This window comes from Syngnathus acus, chromosome 22 (assembly GCF_901709675.1).
Source record: "Syngnathus acus chromosome 22, fSynAcu1.2, whole genome shotgun sequence".
Classification (NCBI taxonomy): domain Eukaryota; kingdom Metazoa; phylum Chordata; class Actinopteri; order Syngnathiformes; family Syngnathidae; genus Syngnathus; species Syngnathus acus.
The window spans coordinates 10,654,496-10,674,921 of record NC_051106.1 but is presented as its reverse complement, the minus strand read 5'-3'; the positions used below and the strand labels follow the sequence as shown (position 1 = coordinate 10,674,921).

The window sequence follows — 20,426 nt, the reverse complement described above, 5'->3', positions numbered from 1 at the left end:
CTTCAAAATATTTGCTGTGTGGCGTCTACATATTATATATACACGGATATATGTGCTGAATTTTCCCTCTTAAATAAAAACGGCATTTTACAATTATTTACCATTGCTTGTCGATCCTGAATTATCATATAAATGCAAAACGAAGATATCAGGAAGTACTTTTGACTTGCCAGAGTATGCAAGTTCATAGACTATTAGAAGCCGCCCACTGGTAACTCAGCGACCAAAACCAATCGGTACACTAATTGTGTACAACGATTCCAGAGAAGCTCACGTTTTCAGGGCATGAAGCTCAAGCAAACTTTGAAATAGGAAAAAAAAGCTTTGAGAATTCCGCGTCTGTCCAGCATTGATTGGTGTTGTTCGATTTTGTGTCCGCTAGAGGGTGCCAACATCTCATGCACAAGCACCGCGTCGTGAACCATGTTTATCATGCGAAATATTTTATGCTCCCAAGGTCTCTTTTATTGTGACTTGGGCAGACAATCAAATAGATCAGGGCAAATCAATCAAATGAATATTATGGGCACTGTTTGAAGACTGCTAGAAGACTGGTAAACACAAAAATGTAACCTAATTCTAATCGTGATGGGACGATGACGTCCAAGATGTGAAATGGAAGAGCAAAGAATAAAATGCTGTTATTCTCTTCAGCTTGTTTGGAAAGACCATTGTAAGCTTTCCCTGGGTGGGACGATCAAGAGGGAGGAAGCAAGGAAGGAAGCAAGGAAGGAAGCGAATGAGGGGGAGGGGTTGACAGGAAAGGAGGGAGCAGGAGTTGGGGTTTCCATGCATCTGGATGTCTGCTGCACTCGAGAAACAAGTCCGGGACTGCTTGTATGGCAAGGCAAGGAAAGGCAAGGCAAGGAAAGGAAAGGCAAGGCAAGGGCTGCGCTGCGCTGCGCGCAGTGCTGTGCTGTGCTGTGCTGTGCTGTGAGCAGCAGGAACACGAACAGGAATGTTGCCGGTGAGTTTTTCATTCATGGGACGAAGAACTGCATGCAGTGGGTTGATTATTACTCTGGGCCAAAAACAATTGGAATATCGCAGAATTTCCCTTGAAGCCCATGCAAGTTATATCAATGTATACAAATGGACTTTTATCTCCAATTGATATCCTTATTATAGGCTTGTGTTTTCAGTACCATCAGTCAGTTGTGGGACCGGATTTGATTGAAATGCTGTCTGGTTTGGTAGTTGAAGATATTCATGGTAGTATTAGAAATGAATAGACAAGAATAAAAAAAAGAATCCATTTATAGTTTAGTCTGTTAGAATAAGTCGTTCTTGAAATACACTACTATTAGTACTCAACGATTTTAAGAAACTATTGCGGTACATGCTTGGGGGGGTGCAGAAGCTTTCAAGCATTTTCTTATATTGCACATGCAGCTACGTTGCTGACTTTCGGCAAGTTAGTTTCCACTTGGTGACAGTGTGAATGGGAGTGTCTCGCTCTAACTGTGAGTGAGTGAGGCAGTGAGTGAGTGAGGCAGTGAGGCAGTGAGTGAGTGAGTGAGGCAGTGAGTGAGTGAGTGAGTGAGGCAGTGACCTATCAAGGGTGATGCCCATCCTGATTATGAAGTCAATGAATCAATTCAAGAATTTTGCGCAAATAACACATTCAGTTGATCAGGTTTATATGTTCTGCTTTTTCTTTGTTCTCTTCGCATGCTTGTGCACTCACACGCGCGCACACGCACACGCGCACGCACACACACACAAGAGCTCTTTGTAGCTCATGTCAAGGGAACAATGCACTGAAGATATAAGGATGCGTTTTACTGCTGGGAGAAATAGAGAGACAGCGAGAAGTTGTCCGCTCACTTTTGACCTTCTCTTTCTTGTCTTTTGCTCTTGCACTGGTGTTTTGATCCAAAGCTCCAAAGAGCTGACGATGGCTGTTTGAAAGTGGGATTTTTGTCTTGTTTTTTGGAAGGCAGCTATTTTAAGCACTCAGTGTCAACAAAAATAGACTGTGATGTCCTCTCTTGAAAAATGTCCACCTTGGCAGTTGACAAGTCATGTTCTGGCGCTCAGATCCATTGGCCTCAACTGTGCACGGATAGTTGTTGTGACTCAAACTGATTTCTCTCTCTGGCTCTCTCTCAATTAGGTCGAAGCTCGTGTTGAAGTGGTCATGTGTGCTTCTTGGCTACTTGACAGCGTCCATCCTTGTGTCCATATGTGGCTGGGTGGGCAAAGAAGTATATCACCTTCATTCGACTTTCTGATTGATTTGCTCTTTTCATTGAGACATCATTCAGTCTCCCAAAGTACTTTTATACTACATGAAAGAAAAAAGTACGACATAGTTGAGCATCTTGGGACTGGCCAGTATGTACAGTAAATGACCGTGTCATCAAAAACACAGTACCTACCTATATGCAGGAATGACAGTAACGGTGTGTGCAGAGCAGACCTAATGATTATTTTTGCCTTGTTAGTTCGTTGCTATCGTGGCCAGCACAGTAAAAGCTTAGCAAGGGGTCTCCAAGCAACAGCTGCAAAGGATTGTGGGACGTTAATATCAGCTCGATCCACGCAACAACAAATCTGGGATGGGAGATTTATTATTAGTGTGTCCATGTGCGTGTGCGCTGAGCGAATGGACAGGACACAACAAAAATGAGATGGAATAAGGAGGATAACATTGTTGGCCATTTTTAGTCATGACATAAGCTCCCATTATGGTTGAGTGTATCTTATCGTAATGGACTTGTGGTAGTAATACATGGCTCTTTGGGTGTCTTCATTTCAGGAACTAGTCCAACATGGCTTCATTTGGAAAAGGTTGAAACTGTGAACATGAAATCCCTTATGGGGCTGGTAGCTGAATGATGTTCCCCCTTCAGGATTTGCGTGTGTGTGCATTTGTGCTGGTGTTTGTGGATCTAATCCAAGATTTAGAGAATGTATCCCTGCTCTGTCTGTCTGCATGCATGCAACCAGATCACATGATCTGGATAGGTGTGTACGATACGAGGGATTAGCGTGTGATTAGTAATTGTGTGTTGTGGGATACGTAAGAGTGGATGTGAGTGATGAAGACCAAAAACAGTGGGGCTCTGATGGCTGGCTGGTTGGCTGGCAGGCTGGCAGGCTGGCTGGCTGGCTGGCTGGCTGGCTGGCTGGCTGGCTGGCTGGATGGATGGATGGCTGGATGGCTGGTTGGCTGGTTGGCTGGCTGGCTGGCTGGCTGGCTGGCTGGCTGGCTGGCTGGCTGGCTGGCTGGCTGGCTGGCTGGCTGGCTGGCTGGCTGGCTGGCTGGCTGGCCGGCCGGCCGGCCGGGGCTGGTTGGCTGGCTAGTTGGCTGGCCGGCCGGCTGTGTCATTACAGCCAACTGTTGAGTGACCGTCTGACATGACAGCAGCATCAGTCAGTCACCTTGCCTATCATGACTGCTTTACAAGCCCAATCATGTTAGAATGAATATCAATGAGATCAAAATGAATGTTCAAAAAGTGCCCATCCCAAAAGACATCTCATCCCTAAAGAAGACCAGCTTGAGAGGGAGATGACCACGGAAGAGCAATAACACGCTTGTTTGTACGCTCCAAGGTGATCCTGACGGTTTACCTGAACGACACGCAACAGATGCTGACCGAGGTCCCGGTTACTCCTGCAACCAGAGTTGGAGATGTGGTGGAATACTGCAAAGAGGCAGGCGAAGGAGAGTGCCACTTAGCTGAAAAGTGGAATGGACACGGTGAGTCATCCCATTTCTACGTATCTTTTGGTAAGAACGCAAGCGGGAAATTCAGGAAAAATAGCCACCTTGGAAAATGGGAATAACAATACGCAGCACTCAAAGTCAAAGTGTGCTTTATTGTCAATTTCTTCACATGCCAAGACACACGCACTACAATGTGAGCTATTTATCTCTACAGTGCCCTCAACAAAATCATTTACAATCAATTGTTGTTCCATTCATGCTCATTATGCGTTGTGGGGGTGTGTTGTGGTTTTTTCTTTTCAATGTATTTATTTATGTATTTTTTTCTCCAACATTTCACCAGAATCTTTTTTTCCGGTTGGACATGGTATGCATATAGTGCGTGTAGCGTGGACGCTGGGATCCGCACGTGGACGCTGGGATCCGCACAAACAAAGCCAAGCCCATGAAAACATAACCTCATTTTATGCCTTGTCAAACTAAGCGGCCCAGTCTCATCCAGTGCAGTCCATCATCCCATGCAGACACTGGGAACCACTGTGGCCTACATTCATTCAATCCCAGGCCACATCACACATGACGTAGGTGTGACTGACTGGTCAGGCTACAGATATAAAAGCCATGTTTTTTTAAGGTTGACCGTATACTGTACATAGTCATGGAAACAATGACTGATGCGACGTGTCTTAAGGCTCACGGCTGACACGTTTGTCGTCGGCTGCGCCAATAGAGTGCTTACAGCTCTTTCTTTTATTGACAATTCATTGATTGCAAGTGCTAAAGCAATCTCAACGATTGTGATAAGTCCACATTGTCACACATATGTATGTGTGTGTCAAACAGCTGCTCCAATTCAACCTCGAGGCAGAGTGCAATAGATGATGTCAACAGTTGACCAGAGCGCTTGAATGGCAATGACATATAGTAGTAGTAAGCATGTCAAGCCAGCCAAAGGAATCTGAGTGAGAAAATTCTTCCCCCTCCTTGTGTCTTCTGTCAGAACGAGTTCTCCCTCAGCAATTGTTACTCTTGGACCTCCTTCAGCAGTGGGGAGCAAGGAGGCCAGAGGTCAGCTTCTACCTGCGACACTGTTCCTCCTTGCCACGAGGTACGTACGGCACACAAACATTGGCTATACACAAATGAATCGCCACTGTCATGTTTTGCTTGTGTTTGAATTGATAAGGCAACCTTGCTCTCTCTCTGTCTGGAGAAGAAAAGGGTTTAGGAGATTTCGAGGCGAGGTCAGCAGCGGCACGCTCACTCATTAGCCCGATCAGATTGTTTGAATTATATATATAACATGCATGGTGCAACGCAGAATGGGAGAAGAAATATTGATGACTTGCTCCATATCATCCAGAATGTATCATTGCTTGTTTGAAAATGGCCAAGGATGTTGTAGCTGAACAAAGTTGAGCCTTGAGCGAATGGACGGATGACCGATTGGCAAAATGTCAACGTTTCTGCTTCTTTCTACAGGAAGGCTGCAGCCTTTGGAGACAACTTGGACCATGGAAGCTCCAGAGCGCAACAACACCAGTGTAAGACGTGCGCCACACCAACACGTGCTAGATACAGTGGCGGACGCACACAAATCTCGCCACAGTGGCCTTTAAAGTTGGATCATTGTCAAAGTAGCCGCTATTTTGGTCCCTGCTACCAATTTTGGGGCCTTTACGCATGTTGCGATTGACCACGTTTGTGTGAAACGCTCTTGTCTGTGAGTCAGTCATAGTGTGCAGGCGTGCGTGCGTGCGTGCGTGTTGGCCCGTCAGTGAAGGTGGGATTAGCTTGGTCGCATGACATAACCAGACTAAGAGGATTGTTAGCCAGCCAAACAGCTCCTCCTCATCCTCCTCCTCTTCCCCTCACCTTTCTCACTTCTCCACTATTGTCTTGTGTGGCTTTCTCCATGGAATGATTTTTACATCTGCTGCATAGACCAAAAGAATTTAAGGTGCGGCTGCACTTTGGAAGGGCGGGGGGTAAGTGCCGTGCATATATATATATATGTATATATACACATACACATATATACATACACACACACACACACACACACACACACACACACACACACACACACACACACATATATATATATATATATATATATAGATAGATAGATAGATAGATAGATAGATGGATAGATTGGATAGCTGCTTTTTATTTGGTTCCTGATTGTAACTACATCTAATGATAATACAGACTTCACAAAATAAGAAGCATAGGCTATGCTGTACAGTATATAGTGTATATAGCAGTATCTTGCCACTGTTTGTGTTTTTAGCACTGCAGCTCTAGCCATGCTTCAAAACAATACTGTCAGCAAAGTGGATAGTATATCAAGCAAGCACTGTAAGATTTTTGGAACTCTTGCAACTGGAGATAGCCTCGGCATCTCTTGAATACAATTCAATTCAGGGAGGCTGAAGCACTCGGAGGTTGCTTCTGAATTGCCATGGTCTCGATAAATGGAAAAATGAAGCGATCTCAGCGTCCCACCGGTATGGTGCTTCGCAGTCTGCGTAGCGGGCAACAATCAAATTCATGATAGAATCCAACCATATGTATGACCAACTACAATACAAACAAAGTATTTCAAAGGATAGTATCAACTGTAATACCCACTGAGTATTAAAATATGCCATTTTGGAATGTAGGGGCCCGGCACAGTTTCAAACAATTTCATTTGTTGTTTCAGATTTGGTTTCCAAGTCCTGCCTGCAGCCCCCACACAGCCACACACACACACACACACAAGCTGTACCTAGATGATTGGGCCGCATTCCATGTGCATTGTGAGTGCGCATAAGTGTATCTATGTGAGTCAGTGATTGGCAAAATATGACGCAGCAGGAGGCAGATGTTCTCCCAACATGTATTTGTGAATCATATGAGCTTGTGTGTCACTGGGCAAGTCGAAAGAAACTCTTGGACAAGCTGCCAATATGACGACATTCTATTCTTATCTAACCTTCTCATCTTTGTCACGACACACATTAGAAGGCAATGGTGCTGTGAGAAAGTGTGAGAGATTGAGTATTTGTGAGGTCACTTAGAGGGTGTGTGTGTGTGTGTGTGTGGGGGGGGGGGGTTGGTCAGGTGGGTAGTTGAGACTTGTGATGTGGTTGCAGCAAAAAGCCAGCTGCAGCAGCACCATGACTGAGTGAAGCAGAGGTGAATGAATGAGGCTTGCTTTCATTCTACTCAAGAACATAATGAGTAGAAAGAAGGGATCCAATGCATACAGTATATTTAAGTTGACTGTCGTAATTATTGCTTGCTACGTAAGGTGCTCCCAATAGCAGTGACTTTATGAGGGAAGGGAGGGAGGGAGGGAAGGAAGGAGGGAGGCAGTGTGGGACGCGCAAAGGAGGGAGCGAGCGAGCGAGAGAGAGAGAGAGAGAGAGTAGGTGTTGAACATGATAGCGCATCAGTGGCGGGATGGGAGAGAAAGTTGTGAGATAAGAATGGCTTTGTTTTGACGCTGCCTCCTGCCTGCCTCCTGCCTGCCTCCTGCGTGGCTGCCTGCGTGGCTGCCTGCCTCCTGCCTGCGTGGCTGCCTGCCTGCCTGCGTGGCTGCCTGCCTGCCTGTGGCGTCCTTTTCCCATTAGAAAGCGCCAAGGCTTGCTGAGACCATGGAGTGGAATGAGCTGGATTTGGTGCAGGAATTTACCCTTGAAGGGCAATGCAGCAAAATCAAAGTCCGCTCCTGCAGGATCACATGGGACAGCCTGCAGGTAAAGCCTGCATGCTCATTTCAGTCACCATGCAGCACCGTGTCCATTGCATGAGCGGCTACCAAAGCGGAGAGCCCTCCAAGTGCTGCGCAACGCCGCATCTTACCCTAATTACGGAGAGTTGAAGCCAATCTACAACACGAGAGCTTGTGTAAAGAGCAAGGTTAGGCAAACCGGATGAAGCCAGCATGTCACGTTCATTCATCGGTAGCAATTAGAAGAATTGATCTTATCTTCACCAACGACAGTAGAATTATCCAGAATAGGCAATGGTGTGCCACTAAAATAGTGTTTGCACAAATGAAATTGTTCTCCGCATTTTTGGTGCATTATAAATGACCCGAGTCAGCACGTGAGTGAAGCCACACCAAGGCACACAACATTTGTCCCGCTTTAGTTATGATTTCAAACTCGGTGGAGGTCTCAAAGCTTTCATCGTTGCTGCCTTATTTGGGAAAGTTGAACGAAAAAGTTGGGTGGAGGATTCGGATCAAAGTAGGGGTGCCCAATACGTCGATTTAATGTCTAAAAGGTTTCACTGTGGCGTATTGAAAGAAACGTTCCCGACGTCGGCATTCGATTGCTCCTGGAATCGATTCTCTCTCCGGTTAAGATGATCAACCTGTGACTCAGCATCAGGAGCAAGTGTGGCTTCACCATCTTGTTTGGGGATATGTCCAGCCAGCAATCTTCTAATTGCTACAATGCAACATGAAGGTGCCCTCAGATGCTGTTCAATCAACAAATTGCCTCCAACACTGTCAGTCGCGCGACAACATCAAAGCATCATTTGATGGTGCAAACCTTACTCTTTCGTCATTGTATTGTCGCCACTGGCCATCATTGCATTGGAGGAGGATTTGCTGTGCCTGTGCGTGCTCAGCTCATTTGTTTGTGAGTTAACATAAACAGTAAGAGGAAGTGGCTGGCTGGGCTGGGCTGGGCTGGGACCTTCCTTCCTTCATATCTTGTATTCATTATTCTCTCTGTACTTGTGTATCTCTAGAGGGGATCTCATCTGCAAATGTTGAAATGAAATGCTGATAGCATTTGATAGTTTTATTTATTTACTATACCCATTCTAATCTCTCAAGGGAATTTCAACTCTACTGTTATTTTGTGTTGCACAGTGACTAGATCACATGGAAGCCGTGTGTGTGTGGGGGGGTGCGTGTGTGTGTGTGTGGGGGGGGGGGGGGGGGTGAGTGTGCGTGCGTGCGTGCGTGCGAGCGAGCGTGTGTGAGTGTGAGAGAGAGGAGAAAGAAACATTTTGAGCCAAATGTCTCCCCATAGACTTGGGGTGGTGCTGCTATACATATTCCAAAGCATAGGTCCTTCCAATTGACAAATCCAGTCTGTTCCAGATGTGACACTGAAGCCAGGCCGTAGAAATGAGGCCATTTTGAACGTAATCCTATAACGCTGTCACCCTGCCCAGGCCACCAGCTGCTAACATTTGCGTAGCAAGCGGAAGAGCCTCAAATGTCATGTACGCACCACACTATCTTGTGTCACTTTTACGGTTGCTTTCCTCTCGTCATCAATCAGAGCAGTTGACTGTCGTCGTTCGGATGTATCTCTGTCTATCTATCTGTCTCTCTATAGAATTGATAAAGAGCACATCCGGATGCAAATGTGCCTTCTTTTCCTGTCCCTATTGTGTAGGTTCCCCGTGTGGAACTCACCCTGTCTGAGCTCCAGGAAATGGCCACAAGACAACAGCAACAGATCGACGCTCACCAACAGATGTTGGTCGCCAAGGTCACTTTTTTTCTCAACATCATTCTCAGAGCGGATCGCCTGTCGCTTAGTCGATGCTTGTCGTCCTCCAGCAGTTACAGTCTGACCGACCACTGAGTACGCAATGTGTCTGTGCTGTAAAGATCATGGCTCATATTTGTTTCCGCTAGTGTCAAAAATAAATAGCGGTCATTGACTTCACCAGCGCTCTTTTCTTTTTTTTTTGGAGCTCAGCGATGTAGCGAGCAACAGTATAGGAAGGAAATGAAGTCATTAGCAAAGCACAGCTGCTGGGATACTCGCGACTTGACTCCAGAAAGACAGGAAAGCCTCCAGGAAAGGAAAAGAACGAGTACAAATGCAAGAGTTCAAGGCGATTTAGACGAGGCCTGCCTATTTTCTTCTCCTCTGCTTTAGGAGCAAAGGCTGAGGTATCTTCAACAGGGAGGCCGATCCAAGCAGGGGCAGACACAGGTGGCGTGCCATCCAGGTGCCCAATGCTGAAGCCAAAGTATGACCTGACGCACGCATCTGTTTTTCTCTTCTCCTCGTGCAGTCGGAAGCTGAGAAACTGCAGCGCTTAAAGGAGCGAGTGGAGTCTCAGGAGGCCAAGCTGAAGAAGATTCGAGCCATGAGAGGGCAAGTGGACTACAGCAAACTGATCAATGGGAACCTCTGTACGCCTCAACACGCAATACTCGACACTCTCAGCGTAAACGTCAACGGCTATCTCTCTCCTGTGTGCAGCGGCAGAGATCGAGCACGTGAGCAGCCTGTTTCAGGAGAAGCAGGCTGAGCTGCGGTCTGCCGTGACCCGCGTCGACCAGGTATCTTGGGATGAAGGAGTCGACTTCATGGAATCGTTTGTAATCTATTTTTGAACAGCTGACCCAACAGCTGGAGGATCTGAGGAATGGCCGCCTGCAGCTGCATTCTATTGCCTCCCAGCAGGGGGCGCCCAACAGAGGCGCTGGAACGAAAGCGCCGGCGCCCTCTGGCCCTGCTGCCTTAGAACTGAGGAAGCTCTACCAAGAGCTGCAGGTACTAATGGGCAGGCACTTTTCAAAATGCACACTTGTGGACGGACGCCAGCACGTTTGTGCGTCAGGCTCGCAACCGTCACAACCTGGAGCAGAGTGGCAAGCTGGCGCACAACAAGGAGGTGCTGAACAAGAGAAACGCTCAGGTGACCGTGATGGATCGACGTATCGGAGAGCTGAGGGAGCGACTGCAGAAGAAGAGAGCCCAAGTAACCTTACCTTTATGCCTGGTGCTTTCCCCCTCGAGTCTTCGCCTGCTTGACGTTGTGCTTTGCGTCTTTGCAGTTGGGCCGTAGGAATGGCGGAGGCCCTCCTTCTCCTCAGAATTCCACCACTCGACCAAGCGCGTCGGGCCGTGTGGCCGCCGTGTGCCCTTACATCCAAGCTGCACCGGCTGAGGCGGGCTGCGAGCTGTTACCTGACGCATCCCCCAAATGGTCACAAGTCAGTCACACGCGCTCCCTTTCGGGTGGGTAGCAACGATTGGCCAAGCTCTTTGAGAAGGGCACAAGATTTGCTTCTCTCTAACTGGCTCTCTCTTTTTTTCTGTCTATTGCCTCTCCCTTTTGTCTTCTTTTGTCTGTTTTCATTTTCCACCTTGGCGTCTGTGGCTACCGGCTTACGGTTATGGTCACCGTGGTCGTATTGGCCGCCCGCCCGCCCGCCGCTCGTGTTTCCATGACGGCTCGTGCTTTGCGCTTGCGCTCGTGACCACCCACCGCGGCGCGGCTGCGCCGAGGCAGACGAGAACGAGAGTGGCATCAGGAAGCCTCCCAGCCAATGGAAAGTGTCGGATTTAGACACGGTCCTGTCGCAGCCAAATGACTTATGTGGGGGTCCCAAATCTCCCCAGGGGGACAAAGGGAACAACAGTGAGTCTTTATGTTGCACTCTTTCCAGTGCCTCGCTTCTCCGTTTAAATCACAGCCTGTCTTCTGCCCTGACCATCCAATATAAAAGCCAAGAATGTATGCACAAATGCAACGGCCGGATGGAGTAGCAGCACAGAGAGCGAGTCCTTTTCATGAATCCCACGGTCATCTGAAATGCCAAAGCGAATGCCGCAGCAGAGTTATTTACGGTCTGGACTTTTGTAAATCACGTCAACAGGCGACTGGCACACCGGCGGGCGGGCAGGCAGGCAGACAGTCTCAGGCAGTCTCAGGCAGGCAGCCAGGCGGGCAGGCAGGCAGGCAGGCAGCCACGCAGGCAGGCAGGCAGCCACGCAGGCAGGCAGGCAGGCAGCCACGCAGGCAGGCAGGCAGGCAGAGCTGGCTACAAAATGAATTCGAGGAAGCTGGCGCGTCGCGTACATTCTAAACTCCTGCACGCACAGGCCATGATAATGCCTGCAGATGCGTGCCTGTTTGTTTTTTGGTCAAGTGGAGAGAGTCCTGATATCACTTTGGATATGTATTATACAACACAAAAGTGTTTTTCTAAAACTGCGCTTTTATATTTGCGAGTGACTGGCTAGCGAGAGAAAGAAGGCATGGGGACATAATGTGCTTCACTCTAATCTGGACTCCCAGGCACATAGCCAAGTTTCCAGCAGCCTGACTCTTTGCTTCCTGTTGTGGCCGCTTTCCTCTCGACGTCAGACGTTCCGCAGCTCATCTCGCGAGTCTGCGCCAGTCCGACGACGTGGCCGTGCCAAATGATGGCTTCAAATGATCTGTGACATAGCAAGCTGTGGGATTGTCCCATCCCACAACAAGTGCAGTAGTTGTCATTTTGATCTATCTTTCCGACATATGGCTGGATGAGAGTGTTGGCGTAGCAGCCTGTAAGTAACGGCTGGAAGTGCCTTCCAGCATCTTTATATGACACAAGCGTCCATAACTTGTAACCGCAGCCAGGCCTTTCCCTTCACTTTCTCACACTTCTATAGTTCTCCTTTTTCAATTTTGGGGCATGCTGAGCGTTGACTTGTTCGTTCACTAAGCTGCTGCTGCTGTTGTTGTCTTTGATGCCACGCAGCTAATGAAGCATCGTGGCCTACCATTGGTAAACATTGGAGGAGCAACAGTGCAGAACAGGTACACTTTGCAGCTTTGACATTGTCTCAAGTTCCACACAATCAATCTGGGTGACCTTTGACTTCACTAGCATGAATGCTCAAACAGCCATTCATTAAGTGAGGCTTTGACTTTGAAACTGAGATGCAGGCGTGATTGGATATGGGATTGTTTTTGTTTTGGTCAGCATCTCCCTTGCCGTTACGGCACCTACCCCAGCAGCAGCAGCAGCAGCAGCCACCACCACCACCACCAGACAGCAGGGGATCACCGTTCCACCAGCTCCCTGCCTCGATCGGCTCCCGGCACATTGGGATGGCCTCGACCCAGCGCCGCCGCCGCCGCCGCCGCCGCCTCGTCTTCTTCAACCTCCTCCTCCTCCTCCGCCTCCTCACAGCAAATCCAACAACGCATTGCCGTCCCTCCAAATTCAAACCAAGGTAAGACGTTTTCGTGGGCTTTTTTTCCTTGCTGCCTTCTCACGCCTTCCTATCAGGCTCGCAGCCCTTGGCATCTCAGAGCGAGCGGACGGATCCCCCTCCGGCGGTGGCCGTACGTCCTTACGTACCCGAGCACGCGTCCAGACCGCAGTCTCCTCGAAAGGGCCCCGCCTCCATGAACAGCAGCTCCATCTACAGCATGTACCTTCAGCAGCCTCAGGCCAAGAACTACGGCTCGCTCAGCAACAGGAGCGCCGCCACGGTTAAAGCGGGTAACCAACCAAGAGCGATCCGACTCCAGACCGTGGAGTCTTTCTGATCATGCTTTCCTTTGCGCCCCGCAGTCTACGGGAAACCCATCCTGCCCACTTCCTCGGCGTCTCCGTCCCCTCTTCCTTTTCTCCACGCAGGAATAAAGACAGAAGACAAGGAAGTTGGAGGAGGAGAGCCCGGCGGCGACGGGCCAATCCTACCTCCTCCCAGCGTGGACAACATTCCCCGTCCTCTCAGTCCGACGAAGCTCACTCCGGTTGGTAGGTTGCGCCCCAGTGAGCACTTCTGAAGCACACCTTCTTGTGGCACATAGGCTGGCTGTGCGTTTGAATCTCCGTCGATTGGTTTTGAAGCAACGCTTGCCTTTCCTTGTGTCTCCAGCCCACTCAGCTCAACTGCGCTACCAAAATGACGCTGATCTGGAAGTCCTCCGCCGCCGTCTCAGCAATGCTCCGCGCCCTCTGAAAAAACGAAGTTCCATTACGGAACCCGAGGGCCCGCAAGGGCCAAACATTCAAAAACTACTGTACCAGAGGTTTGTGCTGAACTCGGTTCTGGCCTCATCCGTACCTTCAACCTTGCTCATTTTGATGTGCAGGTTTAACACTTTGGCAGGAGGCATGGAAGGGGTCTCAGGTAGGATGTCAGTGACTCTCATCACAACATACTCGATGGCAAAGTTGTCAACCCTCTCTATTTTAGCCAGTACTTTCTACCAGCCCGACATGGACGCGATCCACTCAGCCGAGGGGGATGTGGAAGCAGGTGAAAAGCATGCCGGCTTGTCATCAGAGGACGCAGAAGTTCAAAACTTGAACTTGGACTGCCGGCGCTTATCGCCCCCCGCCGCCGCCACTGAGACGGCCACGGTGGGAGAGGAGAGCAAGAAGGGCTCTCCGTCTCCACAAAGCCACCTTCCCTCGACCCCCGATAAATGGGAAGATCAGAACAATAACAATGAGAGCGGTTCTTGTTGGGCCCACGGCGTGACGAGTCGGGCCCCCCCTTCGCCCTCACCGCCTTCGAGGCCCAAGGTCAAAATGCATCGCACCATATACTCCGTCTTTTTCTATTTCGCATCGAGTATATACGTATGTCCGATGACAACATCCAACTTGAGTCTCTTAGTCGCACGCACGCACGCACGCACTTCTGGCTACCGATGCTGTGTTATTTGACCACTCGTGTGGCTTTGTCCTCAGGTGAAGCGAACCAATTTGAAAAAGCCTTCATCGGAGCGCACGGGCCACGGGCTGAGAGTCAAGTTCAACCCCCTGGCTCTGCTGCTCGATGCGTCCTTAGAAGGAGAGTTTGATCTGGTGCAGAGAATTATCTATGAGGTCAAAGGCCCAACTTACTACGAGGACAAATCATTTCAGGAAGAGATTGAGTCTGGAGCTAAAAAGCTGTCTTGTAGGTGGAAAATCCCAGTATGCCAAACGATGAAGGCATTACTCCTCTTCACAACGCTGTTTGTGCTGGCCACCACCACATTGTCAAGTTCCTGCTGGACTTTGGAGTCAATGTCAATGCAGCGGACAGTGATGGATGGTCAGTGCCGTCACTCACTCACTCACTTACACGTTTGTTGGTAGCATTTGCCACAGTCACTCACTCACTGCCTCACTCACTCACTGCCTCACTCACTCACTGCCTCACTCACTCACTCACTGCCTCACTCACTCACTCACTCACTCACTCACTGCCTCACTCACTGCGTCACTCACTGCGTCACTCACTCACTCATACGTTTGTTGGTAGCATTTGCCACAGTCTCCAGTGATGTGCATACGTATTCACAGTGGTCGATGGAACTTGATGGCATCCGCAATAGTGACGGCATTTTGATTTCCTTTCTCGTCAGGACGCCTCTGCACTGTGCCGCTTCGTGTAACAGCGTCCACCTGTGTAAAATGCTGGTGGAATCAGGGACAGCCATTTTTGCCCAAACAATCAGTGATGTTGAAACGGCAGCAGACAAATGTGAAGAAATGGAAGAAGGTTACGCGCAGTGTTCGCAGTTCCTTGACGGTAAGTTCCGAGTGAACGTTGCTTTTTGAGCAGAAGATCACTCGGAGAATTCGACAGGCATCCCCGGAAATATCTCTGTGTCAGGTGTACAGGAGAAGTTGGGTGTGATGAACAAAGGCTCGGTGTACGCGTTGTGGGACTACACGGCCCAGCGGCCCGACGAACTGACCTTCGGCGAGGGCGACGCCCTGACCGTACTGCGACGGCGCGACGACACCGAGACAGAGTGGTGGTGGGCTCGACTCGACGACGGCGAGGGATACGTTCCCAGGAACCTGCTTGGGGTACCACGCTGAGCGGCGCTCTTTATTTGAAGATGGATTGGAGTTGGTTCTTTCGCAGTAGCGGCTCTCTCTTCTTGTCTCCAGTTATATCCAAGGATCAAACCCAGACAACGCTCCCTGGCCTAAATCCGAGCTCAAAAGCGTCGCTGGCAAAGAAAGGGGAGACGTGACGGAGGGGCGAGAGGAGGAGAGAAGCAAGTTGCTCTTCCAACAAACCGATGCTACGATTTGAAAAGAATGCCACAAATACAACAGATGTTGCAAATTCAACCGGACAGTAAGCTAAATATGAGCTAAAGACAAAACATCTCCTGGGCCGTTCCGATTCGATGTCCACGTTGGTCTCTTAACATTTTTAGAGAGTTCACATTTGGTCATTTGAAAATGACTATTTTTGTATGCTTTTCTCAGAAATATAAAGACCCAGGTGGCTTCTGTTGTTCTTCATATGTAACCTTTGAGTTGGATGTGCTGATTGAGAATGCAAGGTGAATGCAAATATTTGCTCGACTTCAATGAAAGCGAGACGTCGGTTCTGAGCTCGCAGTTGAGGCGCTTGGAAAATAAATTCCAAGCAATGCTAGTTTGCAAAAGGAGAGCGTTGGGCAGCAATGTAAACTGGCAATAGAGCGGCCTGAATCGGCCCCTGAACTTTGCAAATACTGCTGAGGGGATACGTAGATGATCGACGGAAGGAAAAGAAGAATGTGCTTGAGTGCTTTGAAGAGGATGAGGATGCATTTGGAAAACCCAAGTACATTTGGATAGGCTGGAGGCAACAAAGTCATCCCCTTTCTGTAAAACTCAAAATCCCACCACATAATACCGCAAAAGTACTAAGCAGCTTTTCGAATCTCACTCAGATGTATTTTGGGGAAACAGGTCAAAAGAAACACTCTGAAGTCAATGAGAAAAGTCCAAACATTACGCTTGTGTCGAGAATGTATTGCTCACAAACTGTTGCCGCTCGATGTACATTTAGAATTTCACACGGAACCATTCCTTGTTGTGTATGATACAAATAAAACGTGCACAATCTGAAACAATCTGTGTGACTGCAAGGCTGATTCGTTTAAGTATGTATGTATTTATTTATGTATTTATTTATTTGATACAGAGCTGCCAAGTATTTATTTACTTTATTAATGTATTTGATACAGAGCTGCCAAGTCCTTTCATACACTCCTGTCCTCTAGGTGTCGGTATGCACCAAAGAGAATAAAGTAATCGGTCGCTAAAGTAGAAGAAGAAAGCCAATTCCGTGCAGTTCTCTTGCAGCGAGCGGCAGATCCAAAGGTCCAAAACGCCATATTGTTGTGGTAAGTCGCCAGGTTTCCGACCTGGCTGCTGCAATCACCTCCAATGATGTTTACCTTTTGAATTGCTCCACTCGTCTCAAGTTGTCAACTGTCAAGTGTCGGTCTGCAAAGCCATCGAAGCACCATAACGGATGTGATCCCAAAAAAAAGAAGAAGAAGAGGGCGGGTCCGATGCAGTTTGCACTCCCCCTGCACTAGACTAAACGTTTGAATGAATTGGAAAACAATGTGATGACTTTTGAGTGCAGTGCAAGTTGCGGGCGGCATCATGGCTGAACATTTCCACATCAACACGCCCTTGCTTGAGAGTGCTGCAATGTCCAAACATGTGGGAACCACGGTGTATCTGAAAATGGAGAATTGCCAGCCCTCTGGTTCTTTCAAGATTCGTGGCATTGGCTACTTGTGCCAACAGGTATACTACACACCTTGCATCTATTTGGGAATTTCCCTCTCATCTTGCTCCCCCCCTCTGCAGCTCAAGTCACAGTCCAAAGGATTTGTCTGCTCCTCAGGTTTCCGAGAGCCTCCTCACATTTTCAATAGCTATGATCTAGTCATAGTTGCGTCCCACGATTTCTTCTTTCAGGTGGAAATGCCGGGATGGCGGCTGCCTACGCCACGCGAAAAATGGGTGTGCCGGCCACCGTCCTAATTCCCTCATCGACGCCTCGTTTTGTTGTCCGGAGACTGGAGGATCAAGGTGCTCTTGTCAAGATTGTGGGCAAGGTCAAACAAACGCTTTACTATTTGGACCTCAACATTCTCTTTGAGTTGCATTATTGAATCTAGTCAATGGTACGATGAAAAGGAAAATCCACCGTACGCAGGTTTGGGATGATGCAAACGCCGAGGCTCTCCGACTAGTGGAAACGGAGGGCTTCTCCTACGTGCCTCCCTTTGATCATCCCTTGATATGGTAGGTAGTCATCGCTTCTTCAGCACTTGAGTTGCTGCTCGAAATCGTTCCAATCGTCTTCCCCCTGCCTAAAGGAAGGGCCATTCTAGTCTGATGGTAGAGGCCGCAGCCACCTTGGGTCCAAATGTCAAGCCTGGAGCGGTGCTGCTATCAGTGGGCGGAGGGGGGCTCCTCTGTGGGGTGGTCCAGGGCCTGAAGGATGTAGGCTGGATGGACGTGCCCATCATCGCCATGGAAACGCTCGGCGCAGATTGTTTGAACGCATCACTGAAGGCCGGAAGGATGGTTACCTTGGATGACATCACCAGCGAAGCGAAAAGTCTCGGTGCAAAGAGAGTTTGTGCAAAAGCCTTCGAATACAGTCGGAGCCAAGAGGTCACTATCATTTCTGAAGTGGTGACTGACCAGCAGGCTCTTCATGCCATGGAGACATTCCTGGGTGAGTTGATCTTTTCAAGGGCTGGCTGGCTGTCATTTTGTTCAAGGAAGGTGAAACTTTTTTGTTGTGCCTGTGTGGACATTTGTTAGATGACGAGCGTGTCCTGGTGGAAATGGCCTGTGGCGCCACACTGGCAGCAGTCTACAGCCGAGTTGTGCACCGATTACAGGCTGAAGGTTAGTTAGTTAGTTAGTTCACTCTTGACTTTCCCAAGAGCGAAAGCACACATGTACTTACTTGCTTGTGTCCGCTCACATTTTAGGTCGTCTACCGGCTCTCTTGCGCCCCCTGCTGGTAATAGTGTGTGGCGGCTGCAACGTCAATGCGGAGCAACTATCTCAACTGAAAGAAAAGTTGCAGAAAAAGTCAATATTCTGTGTGCATCAGAAAAATGCAGAACAGTGATTGTTTTCCCCTAAAAATGTACCTTTTAAAATGCTTTGATGACATTTTCTTTCAAAGGCAATTTAATGAGAGCTGTAGGAAAGATGATACAATATTTGACTACTATATCACCGAAACAAACGTCGATTTGGGGACAACGGAATGGGGTCCAATAAAAGTTCGATTATCATGGTTGCCCGCTAGGTGGCGTCGTTGTCCATTATTCTGCCCCATGAAATCCTTTTGCAGTTTCTCAGAGAAATACATTCATTTGACTTTCCTGCTTTGTTGTTCTTTTTAATGGCAGTAGAATATGAATAGCCCTGCCTGAGCGAAAATAACAACCCTTGACATGACTGATCTTTTTCTGGAATGCTAAGCATTGTGTTCCCAATGTAATCACGATGGGTTAAGTGTCCGTCTTATTGTTATGTAACGATTGAGTCACTGTGCCTCCATGTGTGTGTGCTTCCATCACCACTTTCAGAATCTTTTTCAGATGGGAAGAACACAAGGAATTTGGTTATTGACTGTATTGTATACATACAGTGTATGTGTATGAGGCGCCTGGTGTATACTATACAAGGATTCACCTTGTATGTTCATTTTCTGCCTCTAACTGTGATGAATGTGATTTCACATGAGGAGAGTGGAGGAAGCGTCCTGCTCATTTAACGGCGGGGGGGCGGAGCGGGGGCTCAGTGACTAGTTTGTTCTCGAGAATGACAAAGCTGTTGGGTTCCTTTGCAACCATTTGTAATCAGTGTGTGATGAATTGCCATTTGAATTCATAGGAGTCATTTGATGGATGATGATTTGTCTCACATGAGGTCATGTAAGTTGTGGACGGTCCCTAACACAGACGGTAAGAACGAATATCAACATTCAAGAATTTTTTTTTTTCAAGAATCGAACGTCCAGCCAACTTGTGCTCGCTGCCATGTTCAAATCAGGTTGGCACGTTATGTTTCGTTCCCTCACCTCCCTCCGTCCCTCCCCCGGGATTTTCACAAGTGACTAAACCAACACCCCGATTCTCTCTCTTGCAGTGGTCCCCCCCCCCCCCCCTCTTCGCCGCCTGATTTGGTTGAATCCAAAACACAAGATCATGGCGATTGACGGTAAGTCGGCGTAAAGCGTCTCTCTTCTTTCTCGATTCCCCTCCGCTGCCATCAATACCTGCCATGTGGAACTTGTTATGGTAAAAGCTAGCTTCAACAAAATAATAACCGCTTGGTTGAATGAAGTTTCATTGCTAAATGTTAGCAGTGTTTTGCGTGGAGTCCAGTCTCATGGTGTGGGTGCTGAAAGGACAGCTCCGTTGTGATTTCTTGCCATGTCGTGCAAATCTCAATATTGGACGTCCCTTCGTTTCTAGCGATCTTTGTGAAGTGGGCGCACGTAACTTTGTGGCTTGAACGCAGCAGCTATGGTGTTTCTTTGAGCAGCTGGCGAAACGGCACTCAAATGAGGCCCATTGAAAAGGAACGATCCACTGTGTAATCATAGAATGGTCGTATGGTTTTTGCTCGACGACATACGTAGTTCTGCTGTTCAATTTCATATTCAAATACACAATATTGGTTCGAATGATTTGTGTAATCTTGCTACGATGATCCCACATATTATACAGTCACAGGGTCTTGGAATTGAGACAATGGAATTGTGCCCCTTTGAAGAACAATCGTGAAAGGCAATATTTTGGTTACATTGACAAAACAAATACAGTATTAGATGACGCTGAAGCATTACAGTTGCCTTGTGTAGCTGTTGTGTAGCAAGAGTGGAGGACATGAAGGCTATTTGAAAGTTCAACCTGTAGGCTGATCCCCTGCCGCACAGCTCTGAGACTCACAAGTGTGACCAACTGAACGAATTACAGACACTGCTCGGGAGGACGGAACCGAGGTCTATGACGGCTTGTACAATGTCCTGTCCGTCCGATTTGGTGTCCTGCTCATTTATAGTTCAGTGCCAAAAAGCATTCCAGCCTAACAGGAGGTGGAAATGACCTCGTTAGCTCAAACGTCACCAATGCGTGAATGAGAAATATAAAGGCAACACCTTGACCACTTACGCCTCACGTCTTTTCTCACTTTGGTCATGTGACATTGGCA

The 20,426-nt window shown here is 48.3% G+C and overlaps 2 protein-coding genes across 19 annotated transcripts in view; both read left to right on the top strand.

Moving 5' to 3' along the window:
- The first annotated feature begins 852 nt into the window (after positions 1-852).
- Positions 853-20,426, top strand: part of syt14a (synaptotagmin XIVa) — a 29,162-nt gene continuing 9,588 nt past the window's right edge. For 6 of the 16 annotated variants that reach the window (XM_037241913.1, XM_037241904.1, XM_037241910.1 and 3 more), the window contains exons 1-16: positions 853-967; positions 3,562-3,709; positions 4,677-4,784; positions 5,159-5,220; positions 9,088-9,183; positions 9,580-9,636; positions 9,719-9,839; positions 9,910-9,989; positions 10,048-10,203; positions 10,271-10,411; positions 10,488-10,671; positions 10,946-11,074; positions 12,183-12,241; positions 12,408-12,660; positions 12,717-12,932; positions 13,005-13,107. In XM_037241913.1, the coding sequence (XP_037097808.1) occupies positions 959-967; positions 3,562-3,709; positions 4,677-4,784; positions 5,159-5,220; positions 9,088-9,183; positions 9,580-9,636; positions 9,719-9,839; positions 9,910-9,989; positions 10,048-10,203; positions 10,271-10,411; positions 10,488-10,671; positions 10,946-11,074; positions 12,183-12,241; positions 12,408-12,660; positions 12,717-12,932; positions 13,005-13,107 (1,922 nt within the window). In that variant the 5' untranslated portion in view covers positions 853-958. Of the gene's footprint in view, positions 968-3,561; positions 3,710-4,676; positions 4,785-5,158; positions 5,221-5,274; positions 5,665-6,383; positions 6,481-7,296; positions 7,423-9,087; positions 9,184-9,579; positions 9,637-9,718; positions 9,840-9,909; positions 9,990-10,047; positions 10,204-10,270; positions 10,412-10,487; positions 10,672-10,945; positions 11,075-12,182; positions 12,242-12,407; positions 12,661-12,716; positions 12,933-13,004; positions 13,194-13,314; positions 13,469-13,531; positions 13,570-13,635; positions 13,968-14,135; positions 14,274-14,350; positions 14,485-14,797; positions 14,965-15,048; positions 15,249-15,332; positions 16,293-19,009; positions 19,263-19,358; positions 19,431-20,426 lie in introns of those variants that run through there. The other 10 variants (XM_037241919.1, XM_037241918.1, XM_037241909.1 and 7 more) reach the window with 9 other exon arrangements.
- On the top strand, positions 6,378-18,512 carry sdsl (serine dehydratase-like). Of its 3 annotated transcripts, none has more exons than XM_037241933.1 (7): positions 6,378-6,388; positions 16,545-17,082; positions 17,157-17,296; positions 17,398-17,486; positions 17,561-17,925; positions 18,015-18,101; positions 18,188-18,512. In XM_037241933.1, the coding sequence occupies exons 2-7, from the start codon at positions 16,836-16,838 to the stop codon at positions 18,328-18,330; spliced, it is 1,071 nt and encodes a 356-aa protein (XP_037097828.1). In that variant the 5' UTR covers positions 6,378-6,388; positions 16,545-16,835; the 3' UTR covers positions 18,331-18,512. The 3 variants fall into 3 exon arrangements, with proteins under 3 accessions (XP_037097828.1, XP_037097830.1, XP_037097829.1); XM_037241935.1 differs by lacking the exon at positions 6,378-6,388 and having other exon boundaries at positions 16,501-16,982; positions 17,046-17,082; XM_037241934.1 differs by lacking the exon at positions 6,378-6,388 and having other exon boundaries at positions 16,530-16,564; positions 16,816-17,082.